Source organism: Panulirus ornatus, chromosome 3, assembly GCF_036320965.1.
Source record: "Panulirus ornatus isolate Po-2019 chromosome 3, ASM3632096v1, whole genome shotgun sequence".
NCBI classification, from domain to species: domain Eukaryota; kingdom Metazoa; phylum Arthropoda; class Malacostraca; order Decapoda; family Palinuridae; genus Panulirus; species Panulirus ornatus.
The window spans coordinates 16,792,185-16,810,707 of NC_092226.1; the positions used below are offsets into that span (position 1 = coordinate 16,792,185).

Below are 18,523 nucleotides of genomic sequence, written 5' to 3' on the forward strand. Positions count from 1 at the left end.
TTCCTTTCTCTTATATGTTTACCATCCTGTGTTTCTCCTGCGGTGTATCCTACTTCCAGTAAACTCCTCCTGCAGTATACCTTCCTTCCTTGTATATTCGACCTCAATATACTCTCGTTCCTAGAATTCCCCACCAGTATACATACCCTCGACTATACCCCTTCCTGTACACCTCCCCACCAGTACACCACCCGGTACTATGTTGCCTTCCGAGGCACCACCCCACCAGTACACCACTCTACAGTACACTTCCCCATTAGTACATCCCCTCCAGGACACTTTCTTCCAGTACACCCCTCCAGCACACCTCCTATGCAGTTCCTTCTCCAGCACGCCACCCTTTCAGAACGCTTTCCCTCCAATACACTTTCCTTTTCATTCACCTTCCCTCAAATGGACCACCCTTCCAGTACACATCAACGTCAGTACACTTCCCCTCTAGTTTATAACCCCTCCAGTACACCATCCTTCCAGTCCACCACTTTCCAGAACACCTTCCCTCCAGTACAACCCCCCCATCAGTACACCCATTCTAATATACCACCCCCCTCCCAGTACACTACCCCTCCAGTACACCGTCTTCAAGTATACCTACTTTCCACTACGCCACTGCTCGACTACACCCTTCTCCAGTACACTTTTTCTAGTGTATCACCCTCCAGTATACCCCTCTCCAGTACGTTACCCGTCTGCTATACCACCCATCCAGTAACCAACCGTCTGCTACACCTTTCCAGTACTTCTCTCTGAAGTACATTCCTTTCTAGCACTCCTCCTTCAGTACAGCTTTACAGTATACTTAGCCCTCCAGTACACATTCTTCCAGTACACCAACCCTCCAGTTCATCTTCCTCCAGTACATAACCTCTGGAGTCCACCTTCCTTCGGTACACCACCCCTCCAGTACATCACGCCTCTAGTACACTACCTCTCCAGTACACCACCCTTCCAGTACACCACCCCTCCAGTACATCACGCCTCTAGTACACTACCCCTCCAGTACACCAACCCTCCAGTACACCACCCCTCCAGTACATCACGCCTCTAGTACACTATCCCTCCAGTACACCACCCCTCCAGTACATCACGCCTCTAGTACACTACCCCTCCAGTACACCACCCCTCCAGTGCACCACCCCTCCAGTGCACCACCCCTCCAGTACATCACGCCTCCAGTTCACCACCCCTCCAGTACACTACTCTTCCAGTACACCACCCCTCCAGTACATCACGCCTCTATTACACTACCCCTCCAGTACACCACCCCTCCAGTACACCACCCCTCCAGTACACTACTCTTCCAGTACACCACCCCTCCAGTACGCCACCCCTCCAGTACACCACCCCTCCAGTACACCACCCCTCCAGTACACTACTCTTCCAGTACACCACCCCTCCAGTACACCACCCCTCCAGTACACCACCCCTCCAGTACACTACCCTTCCAGTACACCACCCCTCCAGTACACCACCCCTCCAGTACACCACCCCTCCAGTACGCCACCCCTCCAGTACACCACCCCTCCAGTACACTACCCTTCCAGTACACCACCCCTCCAGTACACCACCCCTCCAGTACACCACCCCTCCAGTACGCCACCCCTCCAGTACACCACCCCTCCAGTACACCACCCCTCCAGTACACCACCCCTCCAGTACACCACCCCTCCAGTACACCACCCCTCCAGTACACCACCCCTCCAGTACACCTACCCCTCCAGTACACCACCCCACCAGTACACCACCCTCCAGTACACCACCCCTCCAGTACACCACCCCTCCAGTACACCACCCCTCCAGTACACCACCCCTCCAGTACACCACCCCTCCAGTACACCACCCCTCCAGTACAGCTTGACCCTCCTCAGCGGGGAGTTGCGGGTTGCCCGTCACTGAAGTCAATTACACTGATGGATCTTTCAAAAGGAACGACACATAGCCACGGCTTTCATCCTCCTCATTCTTTCCCTCTCTCATCCTTCATTCATTCGTTTGACCTCTCTCTCTCTCTCTCTCTCTCTCTCTCTCTCTCTCTCTCTCTCTCTCTCTCTCTCTCTCTCTCTCTCTCTCTCTCTCTCTCTCTCACGCACGCACACACACACACACAGAATGCAAATTACACATTGAATTACAGTCGTGTTGGTGGTGTGGTCTTGGTAAGTGGGGGGGTGGCAGTAGGTGAGGATGAAGAGGAGAGAGAGAGAGAGAGAGAGAGAGAGAGAGAGAGAGAGAGAGAGAGAGAGAGAGAGAGAGAGAGAGAGCGTTGAGCATCGTGAGACGAGGGAGGATGTCAGGACTCTCATAGGGAGTAGCTGTGTGTGTGTGTGTGAGGGAGGGAGGGTGCGTGTGTATGTAATTACCTATCTGTCCCGCGTGGGGGAGGGAGTTTACTGCTCGCGGGGCCCCCAGCTCTTCAACATTCTCTACCGTCATGCAGCTTCTTAGATTCATGCATGATGTCTGCAGTGATCGTGTCCTCAGTCATTCTCTTCCATTCATCCACCACGCTTATAGTACGAAGGATTTATTTACGTTTTTTATGAACAAAATTTGTTCTTGCTTAATTTCGTGTTCTGTTCTCTGGCTGCTCTGTACCCCACATTGCTCGAGGAACTGTTCACTGTTCACTTCATCGATCTGTTTAAAAACGTTGATATTGTGATCAGATCACCCCTCACTCTCCTCTCTTTCAAAACGGGCGAATTTAAAGCCTTTAGCCCTTCCCTGTAACTTAGCTATCGTAATTCTGGTACCATCTTTGTTCCCATCTCCTCTGGATCTTCTCTATTGGCTCTATATACCCCTTCCACTCCGATGACCAAACTTGAGAAGTATATTCAAGTTTTGGTCTTATATAAGATGTAAACACCTTACTAGATATTTCCTTATCCGTGTAGTTAAAGGCTATTTCGAAATTTACTGGTTGAAAGTTTGTCTCATTTACTATTCTCTTTATCTGGGATTCTGGCCTCAGGTAAGGGATGATGTGTACACCCCAAGTCCTTCTCAGTCAAGAGTATCCTGAAGTTTATATCCTGCTGGATGATAATCATACTGAGGTCTGCTCTCACATTGTACCATCCTCGTTGCATCTGCTCATGTTGAATTTTATCGAGCATGTATGAGACCAACTTTGGAGTCTGCCTAGGTCCCATGGTAGGCTGATGCGATCTCCCTCGCTTCTCACATTCCTTCATGACCTTTGCATCATCTAACATATCCAGGTCGGAGTCCACACCTTTTTTGGCAAGTGATTCGCATAGATCATGAAGATTAACGGTTCCAGAACAGAAACCCCTGGGGCACTCCACTCATCACCTCCACCCATTTTCCAGAAGGCTCACTTGCCATTTGTCCTTGGTCCCCGCTTACTAGATATTCTTGTGCCCATCGGAGGCGTCTTCCCTCAAATTCCTTCCTTGTATTCTAGCTTCTCAGTCAGCCTCACATGTGGTACTGTCTCAGTGTCGAATGTTATACAGTGTGTGTGTGTGTGTGTGTGTGTGTGTGTGTGTTGTGTGTTGTGATCTGTTATAACATCAGTTAATGCTGTTGTAACATCCGTGTGTGTTATGCTGTTGTGATCTGTTTTAACATCAGTTAATGCGTTGTAACATCCGTGTGTGTTATGCTGTTGTGATCTGTTATAACATCAGGTAATGCTGTTGTAACATCCGTGTGTGTTATGCTGTTGTGATCTGTTATAACATCAGTTAATGCGTTGTAACATCCGTGTGTGTTATGCTGTTGTGATCTGTTATAACATCAGGTAATGCTGTTGTAACATCCGTGTGTGTTATGCTGTTGTGATCTGTTATAACATCAGGTAATGCTGTTGTAACATCCGTGTGTGTTGTGCTGTTGTGATCTGTTATAACATCAGTTAATGCGTTGTAACATCCGTGTGTGTTGTGCTGTTGTGATCTGTTTTAACATCAGTTAATGCGTTGTAACATCCGTGTGTGTTATGCTGTTGTGATCTGTTATAACATCAGTTAATGCGTTGTAACATCCGTGTGTGTTTTGCTGTTGTGATCTGTTTTAACATCAGTTAATGCGTTGTAACATCCGTGTGTGTTGTGCTGTTGTGATCTGTTATAACATCAGTTAATGCCGTTGTAACATCCGTGTGTGTTGTGCTGTTGTGATCTGTTTTAACATCAGTTAATGCCGTTGTAACATCGTGTGTGTTATGCTGTTGTGATCTGTTATAACATCAGGTAATGCTGTTGTAACATCCGTGTGTGTTTTGCTGTTGTGATCTGTTATAACATCAGGTAATGCTGTTGTAACATCCGTGTGTGTTTTGCTGTTGTGATCTGTTATAACATCAGTTAATGCCGTTGTAACATCCGTGTGTGTTGTGCTGTTGTGATCTGTTATAACATCAGTTTATGCCGTTGTAACATCCGTGTGTGTTGTGCTGTTGTGATCTGTTATAACATCAGGTAATGCTGTTGTAACATCCGTGTGTGTTATGCTGTTGTGATCTGTTATAACATCAGTTAATGCGTTGTAACATCCGTGTGTGTTATGCTGTTGTGATCTGTTATAACATCAGTTAATGCTGTTGTAACATCCGTGTGTGTTGTGCTGTTGTGATCTGTTATAACATCAGTTAATGCGTTGTAACATCCGTGTGTGTTATGCTGTTGTGATCTGTTATAACATCAGTTAATGCGTTGTAACATCCGTGTGTGTTATGCTGTTGTGATCTGTTATAACATCAGTTAATGCCGTTGTAACATCCGTGTGTGTTATGCTGTTGTGATCTGTTTTAACATCAGTTAATGCCGTTGTAACATCCGTGTGTGTTGTGCTGTTGTGATCTGTTTTAACATCAGTTAATGCCGTTGTAACTTCCGTGTGTGTTATGCTGTTGTGATCTGTTTTAACATCAGTTAATGCTGTTGTAACATCCGTGTGTGTTTTGCTGTTGTGATCTGTTTTAACATCAGTTAATGCCGTTGTAACATCCGTGTGTGTTATGCTGTTGTGATCTGTTATAACATCAGTTAATGCCGTTGTAACATCCGTGTGTGTTATGCTGTTGTGATCTGTTATAACATCAGTTAATGCCGTTGTAACATCCGTGTGTGTTATGCTGTTGTGATCTGTTATAACATCAGTTAATGCCGTTGTAACATCCGTGTGTGTTATGCTGTTGTGATCTGTTATAACATCAGTTAATGCCGTTGTAACATCCGTGTGTGTTATGCTGTTGTGATCTGTTATAACATCAGGTAATGCTGTTGTAACATCCGTGTGTGTTATGCTGTTGTGATCTGTTATAACATCAGTTAATGCCGTTGTAACATCCGTGTGTGTTGTGCTGTTGTGATCTGTTATAACATCATTAATGCCGTTGTAACATCCGTGTGTGTTATGCTGTTGTGATCTGTTATAACATCAGTTAATGCTGTTGTAACATCCGTGTGTGTTATGCTGTTGTGATCTGTTATAACATCAGTTAATGCCGTTGTAACATCCGTGTGTGTTATGCTGTTGTGATCTGTTATAACATCAGTTAATGCCGTTGTAACATCCGTGTGTGTTGTGCTGTTGTGATCTGTTATAACATCAGTTAATGCCGTTGTAACATCCGTGTGTGTTATGCTGTTGTGATCTGTTTATAACATCAGTTAATGCCGTTGTAACATCCGTGTGTGTTATGCTGTTGTGATCTGTTATAACATCAGTTAATGCTGTTGTAACATCCGTGTGTGTTGTGCTGTTGTGATCTGTTATAACATCAGGTAATGCCGTTGTAACATCCGTGTGTGTTATGCTGTTGTGATCTGTTATAACATCAGGTAATGCTGTTGTAACATCCGTGTGTGTTATGCTGTTGTGATCTGTTATAACATCAGTTAATGCTGTTGTAACATCCGTGTGTGTTATGCTGTTGTGATCTGTTATAACATCAGTTAATGCTGTTGTAACATCCGTGTGTGTTATGCTGTTGTGATCTGTTATAACATCAGTTAATGCCGTTGTAACATCCGTGTGTGTTATGCTGTTGTGATCTGTTATAACATCAGTTAATGCCGTTGTAACATCCGTGTGTGTTATGCTGTTATAACATCAGTTAATGCTGTTGTAACATCCGTGTGTGTTGTGCTGTTGTGATCTTTGCGTTTATGATGTTGCAACATCAGTGTTTATACAGTAAAAAAAAAAGCCTCAGTCACCCAAGGAACTGTACTTGCACCCTTCCTGTTCCTCATTCTTAAATCTGACATTGACGCTAACACGAGCCACAGTTTCTCAACCTCCTCAGCAAATGAGACAAGAATACTTACGAAAGTCGCCTTCACAGAAGATGCCGAAAAGCTACAAAGAGACATGAGCGAAGTCTGTAACTGGTCATCTTAAGACAAGTATGCCTCTCATCCGAGATGAGTTTCAGCTCAAACCGTCCGGAAAAAAAAATGAAGAAATGTCAAACAACACAGACGTTATCATAAACCAGATGAATAATGTAAAAGACCTTGGAGTAATAATGTCTAGCGACCTAACCTTCAGTGTCCATAACAAAACAGCGGCTGCTTCATGGAGAAGAATGGCACGCTGGATCCTGCAGATCTTCAAGACAATGGAAGAAAAACCAGTAATGGTGTAATGATTCAATGCAATAATTCTTTCACGAATTGAGTATCATTGTTGCGTTCTACTGCGGGTGAAATAGCGGATTCGCAAGGTGTCTAGACTTCTTTCGCAGCCCACTTTATTTGTGGTGGAGAAACTTAAGTTACTGGGACGACTCTTGAGATCTTTAGAACGCAGACGGGAGACGTACACTGTCATCTGTACCTGGAAGATCTTGGAAGGTACGGTGCCAAACTTACGTACATTCGGAAATAAGGACCTTTCAGTGGCACGACAGGCATGGAAGACTATAAGATACTGCCCCTGGAATCCATAAAGAAAAAAAAGAAAGATTACTATAAACATCCGGGGTCCGAGACTCTTCATCACCTCGCCATCTACCATCAGAAACGCGATGGGATGCGCGGTAAAGAAGTTCAAGGGTGCGATGGACGAGTGTTTACACAGTGTACCAGACCAGCCAGGCTGTTTGGCGGGGGCTGTGTAGGCCAGAGGGTTGCGGCTTCCCAAAGCTTGGTCGACCCACCCACGACCCCGTCCAGCAGCCTGGACCTAGTGCGTGGCTGTGGGGGGTGAAGACCCCGCGAAGACGTCACCAGGTTGTGGTAACGTCAGTATGTATACTCGTGTAACAACATTGTTTGTGATGATGTAACGTTAGTACTAACACTCTAACCTGCCTTGATACTGTGGCAATATCAGTGTTTGTACTGATGTAACGTAAGTGCTTGTAATGTTGTAACATCACCGTTTATACTGCGTATCATTCGTGGTATAATGCAGTGGCGTTACTTTATACCGTTGTAACACCAGTGTTACAGTGATTTTGTAGCGTTACTTTACACTATTGCAGTATCAGCGTTTATAATGCGGTTGCGGTAATTTATGCTCTCCTAGCTTCACCGTTACTATATGCTATATACTGTTGTAACACCAGTTGGTAGTCTGTTGTGCTATCATTGTTTATATCGTTGTAACATCAGTGTTCATACTGTTGTAACACCAGTGTTCATACTGTAGTAACATCAGTGTTCATACTGTTGTAACGTCAGTGTTCCTACTGTTGTAACATCAATGTTCATACTGTTGTAACATCAGTGTTCATACTGTTGTAACGTCAGTGTTCCTACTGTTGTAACATCAATGTTCATACTGTTGTAACATCAGTGTTCATACTGTTGTAACGTCAGTGTTCCTACTGTTGTAACATCAATGTTCATACTGTTGTAACATCAGTGTTCATACTGTTGTAACGTCAGTGTTCCTACTGTTGTAACATCAATGTTCATACTGTTGTAACATCAGTGTTCATACTGTTGTAACGTCAGTGTTCCTACTGTTGTAACATCAATGTTCATACTGTTGTAACACTTGTGTTTATGCTGTCGTAACGTCATCATTTGATCAGTTTCGTCAATCTCGTCTTGATAAAGTATTTTAACTTTATCAGTAAAACTTATGATAACTTTATCAGAGTTGCATTGCTTCACCACATCTTTTTATATCAATTTGTATGAATACAACTCATGCAAATTACTCTAAAAGGATATATATATATATATATATATATATATATATATATATATATATATATATATATATATATATATATATATATATATATATATATATTCAACAGAAGACGGAAACCAAAGTTTTCTATTTTCTCACAGCAAAGTTGTGAAGAGTGAAAGTTTTTATATTTTCTCTGTGTGCGGAACATTGTACGAGAAAACGAACGAATGAATACAGTGCTGTAGTGGAAGAGGACTCCGTTTCCCACCGGCCGTGGCACGGGACACGGCTGGCACAAGTTGTGCGTCAGGCTTTGCGTGGAAGCAGCAGACTTGACGCAAGGCGCGTCCAGATGGACGCCGTATGACAAGGACGGCAGGAGACGCAACATGATGGTGGCAGTGTGGTGGTGCGCCGGGCGACCAACAGTGATGATGTGTGTGTGTGTTGGTGAGGTGCCTGGTGGTGGCTCCCTCTAGTCCTGGGAGACCTGACCTGGGGTAGTGGGACTGGTAGCCCTGCCCTGGGACAGTGGGACGAGGCAACCATCTCGCCCTGGGATAGTTTGGACCCAGTCGCCCGTCCATATACATCAGGGCTCATGTTTACCGTTACGTGACAACGGTGACCTGGAACACGTGACCTGGAACGATAGTGCCTTGAGAGAGCATATGTGACCTGGGTCACGGGTGCCCTGAGACACAGCTGCCGTGGAAAAGAGAGGCGCGCAAAGACACGGGGATTAGGTAAGACAGGCGAGGAGCGTGAGTGCCCTGGGAGGAAGATGAGCTGCGCCCTGGGTGTCCTGGAGGAGGGTGGGGAGGCTGGAAGCCTGGTCATGGGCGTCCAGCGCCCTCCTGCAGCAGCCCCGACACCCCGACGCCGACGTTCAGGTGAGTACAGTCAGCCAGCCAGGACCAGAGTGTCATGTCTACCCTCCTGCAGGAGGGTCCCCTCACCCACCACCTGGAGGAGGGGGAAATATCTACTTCACTCGATCTTTCCTCCTCCAGGAGGGTCCCCTCACCCACCAGCCGGAGGAGGGGGAAAGATCTACTTCACTTGATCTTTCCTCCTCCAGGAGGGTCCCCTCACCCACCAGCCGGAGGAGGGGGAAAGATCTACTTCACTCGATCTTTCCTCCTCCAGGAGGGTCCCTCATCCTCTACATGTGGGTAAGGCTCTGCACAACGCCTTGGCAGGTTCAGGAGGTATTACTAACCATTCATCTACTCCTGTGTTGTGGAGGTATATGTGGGGAAGGCCTTAGCGGTGGTCAGGTTACCGCGTATTGTGCTGTCGTGTAGGGAGCTTAATTAACAGGCCAGGGTCTCCTATTGGAAGGAGGTGGGCGGCCACAGGTGTCTCTGGAGGATAAACACTGCCCTTGGCACCGCTCCAGTCTGCTGGCGCAGCTGTGTCACATCTGTGATGGTCTGCAAACAATATGTCGAGTTCTTGATGCATCCAGCTCTATGTACCCAGCTCAGAGGATGGGAATACTTCAAATGCACGTATTTTATCTCCTATCATATTTTTACTTAATACATAGTAAGTGTCCTTCACTCAGATGGTATTTCAATGAGATCCTTTTTTTGTGTGTGAGTGTGGGCTGGCTCTTATCGGTGATTAAAACAGGAACTGAGGCATACATCCTTTTCCTTCTAAAAGGATATCTCTTCTTCCAGTCCACGGTTCAACCATTCATTTTCTAAGGCCATTCAGGAAGGGGGCCTGGCTGATCGAACCTGAAGATCCTTTTCTTCTTTCTTTTCTGTAGTGTTCAGCTTTCATTACAAGAAATAACGACCGATAAGTTATCTAGGAGACGAAACATTCTAGTATCCACAAGGGAGGGGACAGCCTTCTCTTTTTTCCAGTGACAGATATTTCCTGTCTTTCTATCAGAAGTGACACCACTCACCTCTGTGGTATACTGTAGATGTTAACTCCTAGTGACCAATGAGCTCTTTTAAGGTCTATTTTTTCCTATTTTTACCTCGACCTCGAACGACTCTTAACATTCCCTTCCCTCCAGTGAAGGACCTTCTACTCATCCTACGTCCCTACCCATAACATCTTCGTCCAGTTGGAATACCATTTTTCTTAGCATTCGCGAGATGCGTGGACCAGACAGCTGCATTCCTCCTCGTGTTCCGAGGGCAGCTGCATCTGAACCTGCCGCCTCTTTTGCTCGTCTCTTTTGCCGGTACCTAAAACACCTTTTGCTTCCCGGAGACTTGCGTCCAGCATGTCTCAAGGAAGGGTAAAGGTAGAGTACCAACCCAAGGCAAGGTCACGGGGCCTGTTAGTAAGGAGCCCTGTCCTCGGGTATGGACATCCCTGGTAGGCTCACAGGCCTGTCAATGAGGGCCATGTCCCAAGGTCCTAGATACCCCTGCGTAAACTCGGGCCGAGTTACCTGTCGCCTGGCTAGACCCGTCGAAGCCTGTGGTGCTTTATCCCAGCCGATGTTGGTGCCCATTTGTCTACCATCTAGAGGAAGGATGAACAGCTGGGTGAACTGTTACCCCGTCTGGTCTTTAATTCTCCCGTCAACATCCTCGCTGCTGTTCCTACACCATCTTGAATCTGACAAATCTTCACTCCGACCATCAGTGTGGATTTCACAAGGCAAGATCCAGCCGTAAAATATATTCCTGTGTTACTGATGTTTAGTCAGGCCCTCAAAACAAGACTTTGGGGTTCCTGTGTTGTATGTGTATTATTATAGTGAAAGTCTTTGCAAGGATGAGTCACCGGGGTCGTATCTCCAAGTTCACACTTTTTTTGTTGTTGTTGTTGTTCATCACTCTGTTTATTCCTATGTAACTTCCTCTCTCTGGCCAGACTGTGTTCGTAACCGGGAACAGATCAGCTTCTTCCTCTCTCCTTAACAACTGTAGTGTCCCTGAGGGTACCGTCTTGTTTCTGATGCTCATTTCGTTATATTTACAGCGTAAAACCAGATATATAGTCAGACGCTGACCATTCCACCTTATCCTTACTGTTTTGTTTCTAACAAAAAGTGAAGGGATGCATGTCGTTCGTGGAGGGATGCATGACATTTTCATGTTCATTTAATTTTATGAGTTTCTTATATAATTTCCTTCAACCATATCATATGTACAAAGCTTTCCCTCCTTCTTCTGTCTGGCGTGTTGACGAAGGGAATGGAGGTTTGGGGAGAGAGCCTCTGCTTTGCTAGTCTTTACTTCTACCGCTTTTAAAGGGACTACAATTCTTGTTTAAGTAGAGTTAAGGCCAGCTTGTCTTGCTTCGACGACCTTGGGCCTGTGTGGTTTGTCTGTGTGTGTGTGTGTGTGTGTGTGTGTGTGTGTGTCTATGTAACTCAACATTGACGTTCCTTCACGTCTGTTGTCATCCTCCGCTCCATCTTCGCTTTGATCGATTCACTTCTCCTGTGGTCACAACCGCCTCCACGAACGCCAGCACCGACAGGATTTCCCAGTGAGACAAACGTAAACCGAGTTAAGAGATTAACGCCTCCAAACCCCAGTTTCCTAATCTGACTCCTCTCTCTGCTCTTCCCCCACAATTTTCCCGTTTTCTTTGATGCCTCTTGTCAACCCACCCCTCATTACAGTAAGCATACCTGGTATCACCTTACCAACTAATCTACCTTAGATACTCCACGTTACACAAATAGCTAAATCTGCCTCCAAGAAATATGAGAGTCTTGCCCACGCGCGCTTCCCGCTCCTGTCTTCTGAACAGCTGTTTTGATTCGTCTTTGTGATGAGTATTCCGGCCTTACCTGGCACAGTTCTAGCTACACACACACACACACACACACACACACACACACACACACACACACACACACACACACACACATAGACGCATATAGTTTTTCATGATCGCCGTTTCCAGCATTATCGAGGTAGCGCCAGGAACAGGCTGAATCCGCTCACTTCCATTCTCTAGCAGTCCAGTGTAATGCACCGAAACCACATCTCCCTAACCACAACCAGGCCCCACAGACCTTTTCGTGGTTTACCTGGACGTTTCACATGCCCTGGTTTAATCCATTTACAGCACGTCGACCCCGGTATACCACTTAGTTTCACACTCTATCCCGTGTAGTATCTCACCCTACTGCATGTTCAGGCCCCGATTGCTCAATATCTTTTTCACTTCATCTTTCCACCTCCAGTTTGATCTCCCCGTTCTCCTTGTTCCCTCCACTTCTGACACATATATCCTCTTTGTCAACCTCTCCTCTCTCATTCTCTCCGTAGGTCCAGACCATTTTAGCACACGCCCTTCAGCTCTCTCAATCACACACTCTTTATTACCACACCTTTCTCTTACCTTGGTGAGAGGTTAGTGATGATACCAGTTCCCAAGTCCCCTCTCATACACAGATCCCTCCAGCTTATTTCCTGGTCGATAATATTCATATTGGAGCCTTTTTTCATCACTGGAATCCATCCTCATTACTTTACCTTTGCTGGGACTGAAGATCATCAACCACGTATCAGACCAAATTTTGGAATCGGTTTAGGTCCACTCGTAAGTTGATGCAATCCTCTTTATTTTTCACTTCTCCCATAACCCGCCCTTGCATCACTTGCAAGCACATTCAGGTAGCGAGTCGTTTTAGTCTTAAGTTTGATTATGTGAGCCACTGTGGGGGCGAAAAGAACCAGTGTAGACAATGTTGCCGACGCTGTAGAGGAGGTTTGTAGTGATGCACACGATGATAACCCTGTTATCTGTAGCGGTGTAGCACAATGTCTATATATGTATATAGCGTTAATACGATGGATGGCCTTGATCAGGGGTCTCGGTAGGCCCGTGCCGTCTCAGCTAACATTAAAGAAGAAAGATCCTCCCTATCTTCAGTTGTCTCTTGGCCTTCTTACTATCATGAAGTGAGATCTTATCCCCTTGGTTTCCACAACACCAACGACATTGGATGCGTTTTCCCCCCCAATACGATTCTTAAACTCTAGCTTTACATCATCGACTACAAGTGTGTGTGTGTATGTGTGATAACGATTTACATATGGGCCAGGAGGATTCGAACCCAGTCCCATCTAGTCCCATCGGTAAATCTTTTATCATCTATTCCATCAGGAAGCTGGAAAGAAAATAAAAGGTAAAAATAACACTTGGACATTTGAAAAATGAAACTTACTCGTCCTATATTGAAGACAGGCATACGTTTTAATGGTGGAGTTCTTGGATATGATAATTACGTGTCTGCTGCAGTTTAGATCTCGTATCAGGAAGCAATAAAGTGGATGATTAGTTTGAGGAAAGTGTAGATTGTGGAGTTCGTGGAAGACCTCCGGTGTGAGGAGGCGAAGGTAGTGACGTAAAAACGTTGGAATACGTGAGTGAAATATGTTGTAGGTAGACACTAACTAAGAGCTTCCAGATGACACACCAGTCGGTGCTTTGTTGAGGGGGATCACAGGTATTCGTGGAGCTCAACGGTAATCTGATGGAGCTCAACAGTAGTCTATAGGTGGAGCTCAACAGTAGTCTGTAGGTGGAGCTCAACAGTAGTCTGTGGATGGAGCTCAACAGTAGTCTGTGGATGGAGCTCAACGGTAGTCTGTTGAAGGAGCTCAACAGTATTCGTGGAGCCCAACAGTTGCCTGTTAGAAAGGGCTCACTGGTTGCTATAAATATGTTATCCAGCACGTATACGCTTCCTCTGAATACCGTTTATAAACAGAGGGACATTCGTTAAGCCATTTAGCTTCTAAATCATGTGTAGCATTAGAAGAACATTGCCTTTGCCTTTTTTTAAGTATCTTAAAACTCTGGACGTCCGTCTATGTCTCTCGAAAGGAAAGATGAAATAAAGATTTCTTTTCTTTTTGGCGGAATAACATTTTCTTTTCTATTTTCTTCACATTAAAAAAAATGGAATGACTTTTATTGTAATGACTTGAATCTGGTGTTTACTACAGGCGGGTTAAGTTGTGCTCAGGGGAGGTCGTCCCCTCGTGACACACCTGGTCGTAAGTCGTCCCCTCGTAACACACCTGGTCGTAAGTCGTCCCCTCGTGACACACCTGGTCGTAAGTCGTCCCCTCGTGACACACCTTGTCGTAAGTCGTCCCCTCGTGACACACCTGGTCGTAAGTCGTCCCCTCGTGACACACCTGGTCGTAAGTCGTCCCCTCGTGACACACCTGGTCGTAAGTCGTCCCCTCGTGACACACCTGGTCGTAAGTCGTCCCCTCGTAACACACCTGGTCGTAAGTCGTCCCCTCGTGACACACCTGGTCGTAAGTCGTCCCCTCGTGACACACCTGGTCGTAAGTCGTCCCCTCGTGACACACCTGGTCGTAAGTCGTCCCCTCGTGACACACCTGGTCGTAAGTCGTCCCCTCGTGACACACCTGGTCGTAAGTCGTCCCCTCGTGACACAAGGGTCGTAAAGTCGTGTACACCTGGTCGCACGGTCGTACACAGCGTGTTCAGGCGCGACACTATACGTGCAGACGACCATGTGCGAACATCTGTCGTCTCCTGTGTAGCGCGTGACGTCACGCAGGGTATGTTCAGCTGTGTGTTGGGGGGGAAGGGGGGGACCATCATTCCACACCTGGCGGGAGGTGGAGCTCAGTCCACACCTGTGGGGGGGGGGGGGGGGAATGTGGAGTCACTCCGCTGTTGGGGAATGTGTCAAGTATTTTATTATGCCGGTGACTGCTGGACACACACACACACACACACACACATCAAGCGGGGGGGGGGGGGGGGGGGGGGGGGTTGGACAATAACCAGGCAAAATCTTTGTGTCTTTTTATCCAATGTTTACGTCGATAAGGTGGAGAAACTAAACCTGAATAACTTCCAGTATTATTATTGTTATTATTATTATTATTATTATTATTATTATTATTATTATTATTAGTAGTAGTAGTAGTAGTAGTAGTAGTAGAAGTAGTAGTAGTAGTAGTAGCAGTAGTAGTAGTAGTAGAAGTAGTAGTAGTAGTAGTAGCAGTAGTAGTAGTAGTAGAAGTAGTAGTAGTAGTAGTAGAAGTAGTAGTAGTATTATCATTAACATTATCATTATTATTGTTATTATTATTATCATTGCTGTTATTATCAGAAACATTATTACCATTATTATTATTATTATTATTATTATTATTATTATTATTATTGTTATTATTATTATTATTATTATTATTATTATTATTATTATTATTATTAATATTAATATTAATATTATTATTATTATCATTATTATTATTATTGTTATTATTATTATTATTATTATTATTATTATTATTATTATTATTATTGTTATCATCATTATTATAACATACAAAAACGGGATGTCATCAACAATATCGTGCCTTTAAGTCACGATTGCCAGCTGTCGTTAAATCGTGTACAACAAGCGCGGTCAGGGGAGGCGATGATGAGGAGGTGGTGTGGGTAAGGATCGTTCCAGCGGCTACGACCTGCTGAGGACTTAGGTCAGGATTGGACGTGAGCCATATTGTTAAGTGTGACCTAAGGCTCAGCTGTCATCACTACTGCCCGGGAAGTGGTTACGTCATCAAGTTACCTGGGGATTCACTGGTTGGTTGACGTCACTGCCACGTCACCGGTGGACCTGCTGTGTTACTGCTGTGCTCTTCATCCCTGGATAGTAACATGGACGAGGATAGTACGGGGTAGCTGTGTCAGTACCAGGGGTGCCACTGATACTAGTACTAGGGGTGCCAGTCTACCAGTACTAGGCACCAGTACTAGGGGTGCCAGTCTACCATTAATAAGTCTACTAAACGTATCTAGGAACCCTGACAGTAGAGAAGAAAACCTCAGTGTTGAACAGGCATCATCCAAGCCACTGGTATCCAGACACCATGTAGACTTACCCATGGTAGGGCGAACTCAGTGGACTGCCCACGTCATCCCTCTGACACCCATTCACCCACAGACATGGGGTCCCGGGCAGCCAGGGCGCCAGGCGTTGAACCCACCCAACAGCAGGACCCCATCATGGGCGCGGGACACAACGATGCTCCTCCCTATGGATGGGTCATCCCTCACCTTCGGCCGGAGTGCCCTCCACCTCGTCAGAACGCCCACTTCTTGTGTCGGCCGATGTGCCCTATTTAAGGCATTTCCATTTGACGTGCCAGACTGGAACCCCCCCCTTTGGATATCTGTACCAAGTCCTTCACGTGACGAACTGTCACTTCAACCATCTTGCACCAAGCTTCTCGGCATCAACGTAACACTCTCTGGAGAAATGATACAAAAAATGCGAATGGAGACGCGAATGGATGGCATTGGCAACACCCTTCACCTAAACCACCCGACCCAAGACGGCCAGGCCCACTGACCACCGCCGGTCATACATCGTTACCAGCCTCCGCTTGTACTTCAAAAACTGTACTTCAGACGCTGCGCATCCTTACACCTCGATTTCAGAACGACGCTGTACCTCAGCTCCAGAACACCGCTTCACCTCGTCTCCAAAAACAAACCCTGTACTTCACGTGTAGATCAACCGTGCACCTCAGCTCCACTGATAACCCTGTACCTCACATGGGAACTCACCCCCAACTACAAGCATCTCAACCACTCTAGACCGAGGTAAGAGACACGAAACCGATGAACCAAACACCCAAACCCCAGTCAGCACAGCAGAGAGGAGATGTCACCAGGCGAGACTGCTCCAGCTCAGCCACCTCTGACGCGCCGGCGCGGAAGCAGGTGAGCGGCGGGTGACGCCAAGAAAACTCAGTAAGTCAGGCAGCGAGGACTGGCCGTAATGCACGTAGAGAGGGACGAAAATATAAACATCTCATGTGTAATGATGGAGAGGGGAAGGCCTAGGTATGGAGGGAACAGACCTAGGTATGGAGGAAACAGACCTAGGTATGGAGGAAACAGACCTAGGTATGGAGGAAACAGACCTAGGAATGGAGGGAACAGACCTAGGTATGGAGGAAACAGACCTAGGTATGGAGGGAACAAACACATGTATGAAAAGGTATTTACTTGGGCGAAGATTGAAGGTTGTTCAAGACATCAACAAGTGGTGTGTGTTTATGTGTGGCCGCCACTGTTGATGGTGCAGTGGTGATGTAGCCGTCCAGGGCGTCGTGTTGACGCACACATGCGCCTGATAGCTCAGTGAGGGACCGACTGCGATGTGGGTTAGTGCGCCCCCACGTTTCCATACGTTAATCAGGCCATGCGTGGTGGTGCATCCACGTTACCTTGACTCGTGAGGACACAAGTACTCGTCTAGGTTGCTAGGGAGGACACGTGTACTCGTTTAGGTTGCTAGGGAGGGCACGTACTCGTTTCGGTTGCTAGGGAGGACACATGTACTCGTTTCGGTTGCTAGGGAGGACACATGTACTCGTCTAGATTGCTAGGGAGGACACATGTACTCGCACTGTACATGTACTGGTAGAGGTAGCTTTCAGCAGGCGTGGGTTGGAGGAAACACTTGTGTTCCCGTCCTCTTAAGAGAAGTCGTGGGTCGTGACTCGTGACGTCGAAGAAGATTAAGTTGTAAACTGTTTACTTCAGAGAAATTTGGCGTTATATGGAATGGATGCAAAATGTCCTGGTAGCTTAAAGGAGACATGGTGGTCAACGGCGAGATATGATTTCAGGAGGGGAATACGAGATATAATTTCAGCGGGAATATGCATCGTGGTTGACGATCCAACTTTTCTTTCAAGATTTGTCTGATAAATGTTGAGGGATCTGACGTGGCACAGTTGTTGCCCGAGTGTCCTGGGCAGTTTAGTAAATCCTACTGCGTGTGTTGGTTCTGTCATACAGACAAAGAAACCGTAATCTTATTCCTCAGGCTCGTGTCACAACTCCTCAACCACGGCGCGTCAGGGCTGTGGCTTCCTTGTTGGATGTGAAGTGGGGGAAAAATATAAGACACACAGTCTCTCTACCTGAGTCTGATGGTGTTGAGATCAAGATGTATTATAGAGGTTGTCACTCGACTATGTTGGATCCAATACTCTTTCACCCATCTCTTGGGTACTCACCCATCTCCTCTTGGGTACTGACCCATCTCCTCTTGGGTACTCACCCATCTATTGGGTACTCACCCATCTCCTCTTGGGTACCTCACCCATCATCTCTCAGGTACTCACCCATCTCTTGACTCAACACGGTGGGTCAAGCCAAGCAAACCCCTCAGAGGAGTTATTGAGACAGATGATTTCTGTCTAGTGTGGATGACGTCGAGACTTGCCAGGGTCAGGCGTGGGGTCACCGTTCGTGTGGAAGATGAAGTGATGTCCAATCTTTGGCACGTGGACTTGAGAGGGAAGGACTTTATCCTAATGTTGAACCACTACTGCCATCAAGCTCACTGTGATAAGGACACACACGCCGATCATTTCTGCTGATGAGA

General features: G+C 46.2%; 1 protein-coding gene across 8 annotated transcripts in view; it reads left to right on the plus strand.

Moving 5' to 3' along the window:
• The window catches only part of LOC139760814 (probable 3',5'-cyclic phosphodiesterase pde-5), a 459,357-nt gene that overhangs the window by 167,506 nt on the left and 273,328 nt on the right, over positions 1 to 18,523 (plus strand). For 2 of the 8 annotated variants that reach the window (XM_071684501.1, XM_071684491.1), the window contains exon 2: positions 8,283 to 9,017. The exons of the other annotated variants lie outside the window; for them this stretch is intronic. In XM_071684501.1, coding sequence (XP_071540602.1) covers positions 8,909 to 9,017 — 109 coding nt within the window. In that variant the 5' untranslated portion in view covers positions 8,283 to 8,908. The remainder of the gene's footprint in view (positions 1 to 8,282; positions 9,018 to 18,523) is intronic. 8 annotated transcript variants of the gene reach the window in all.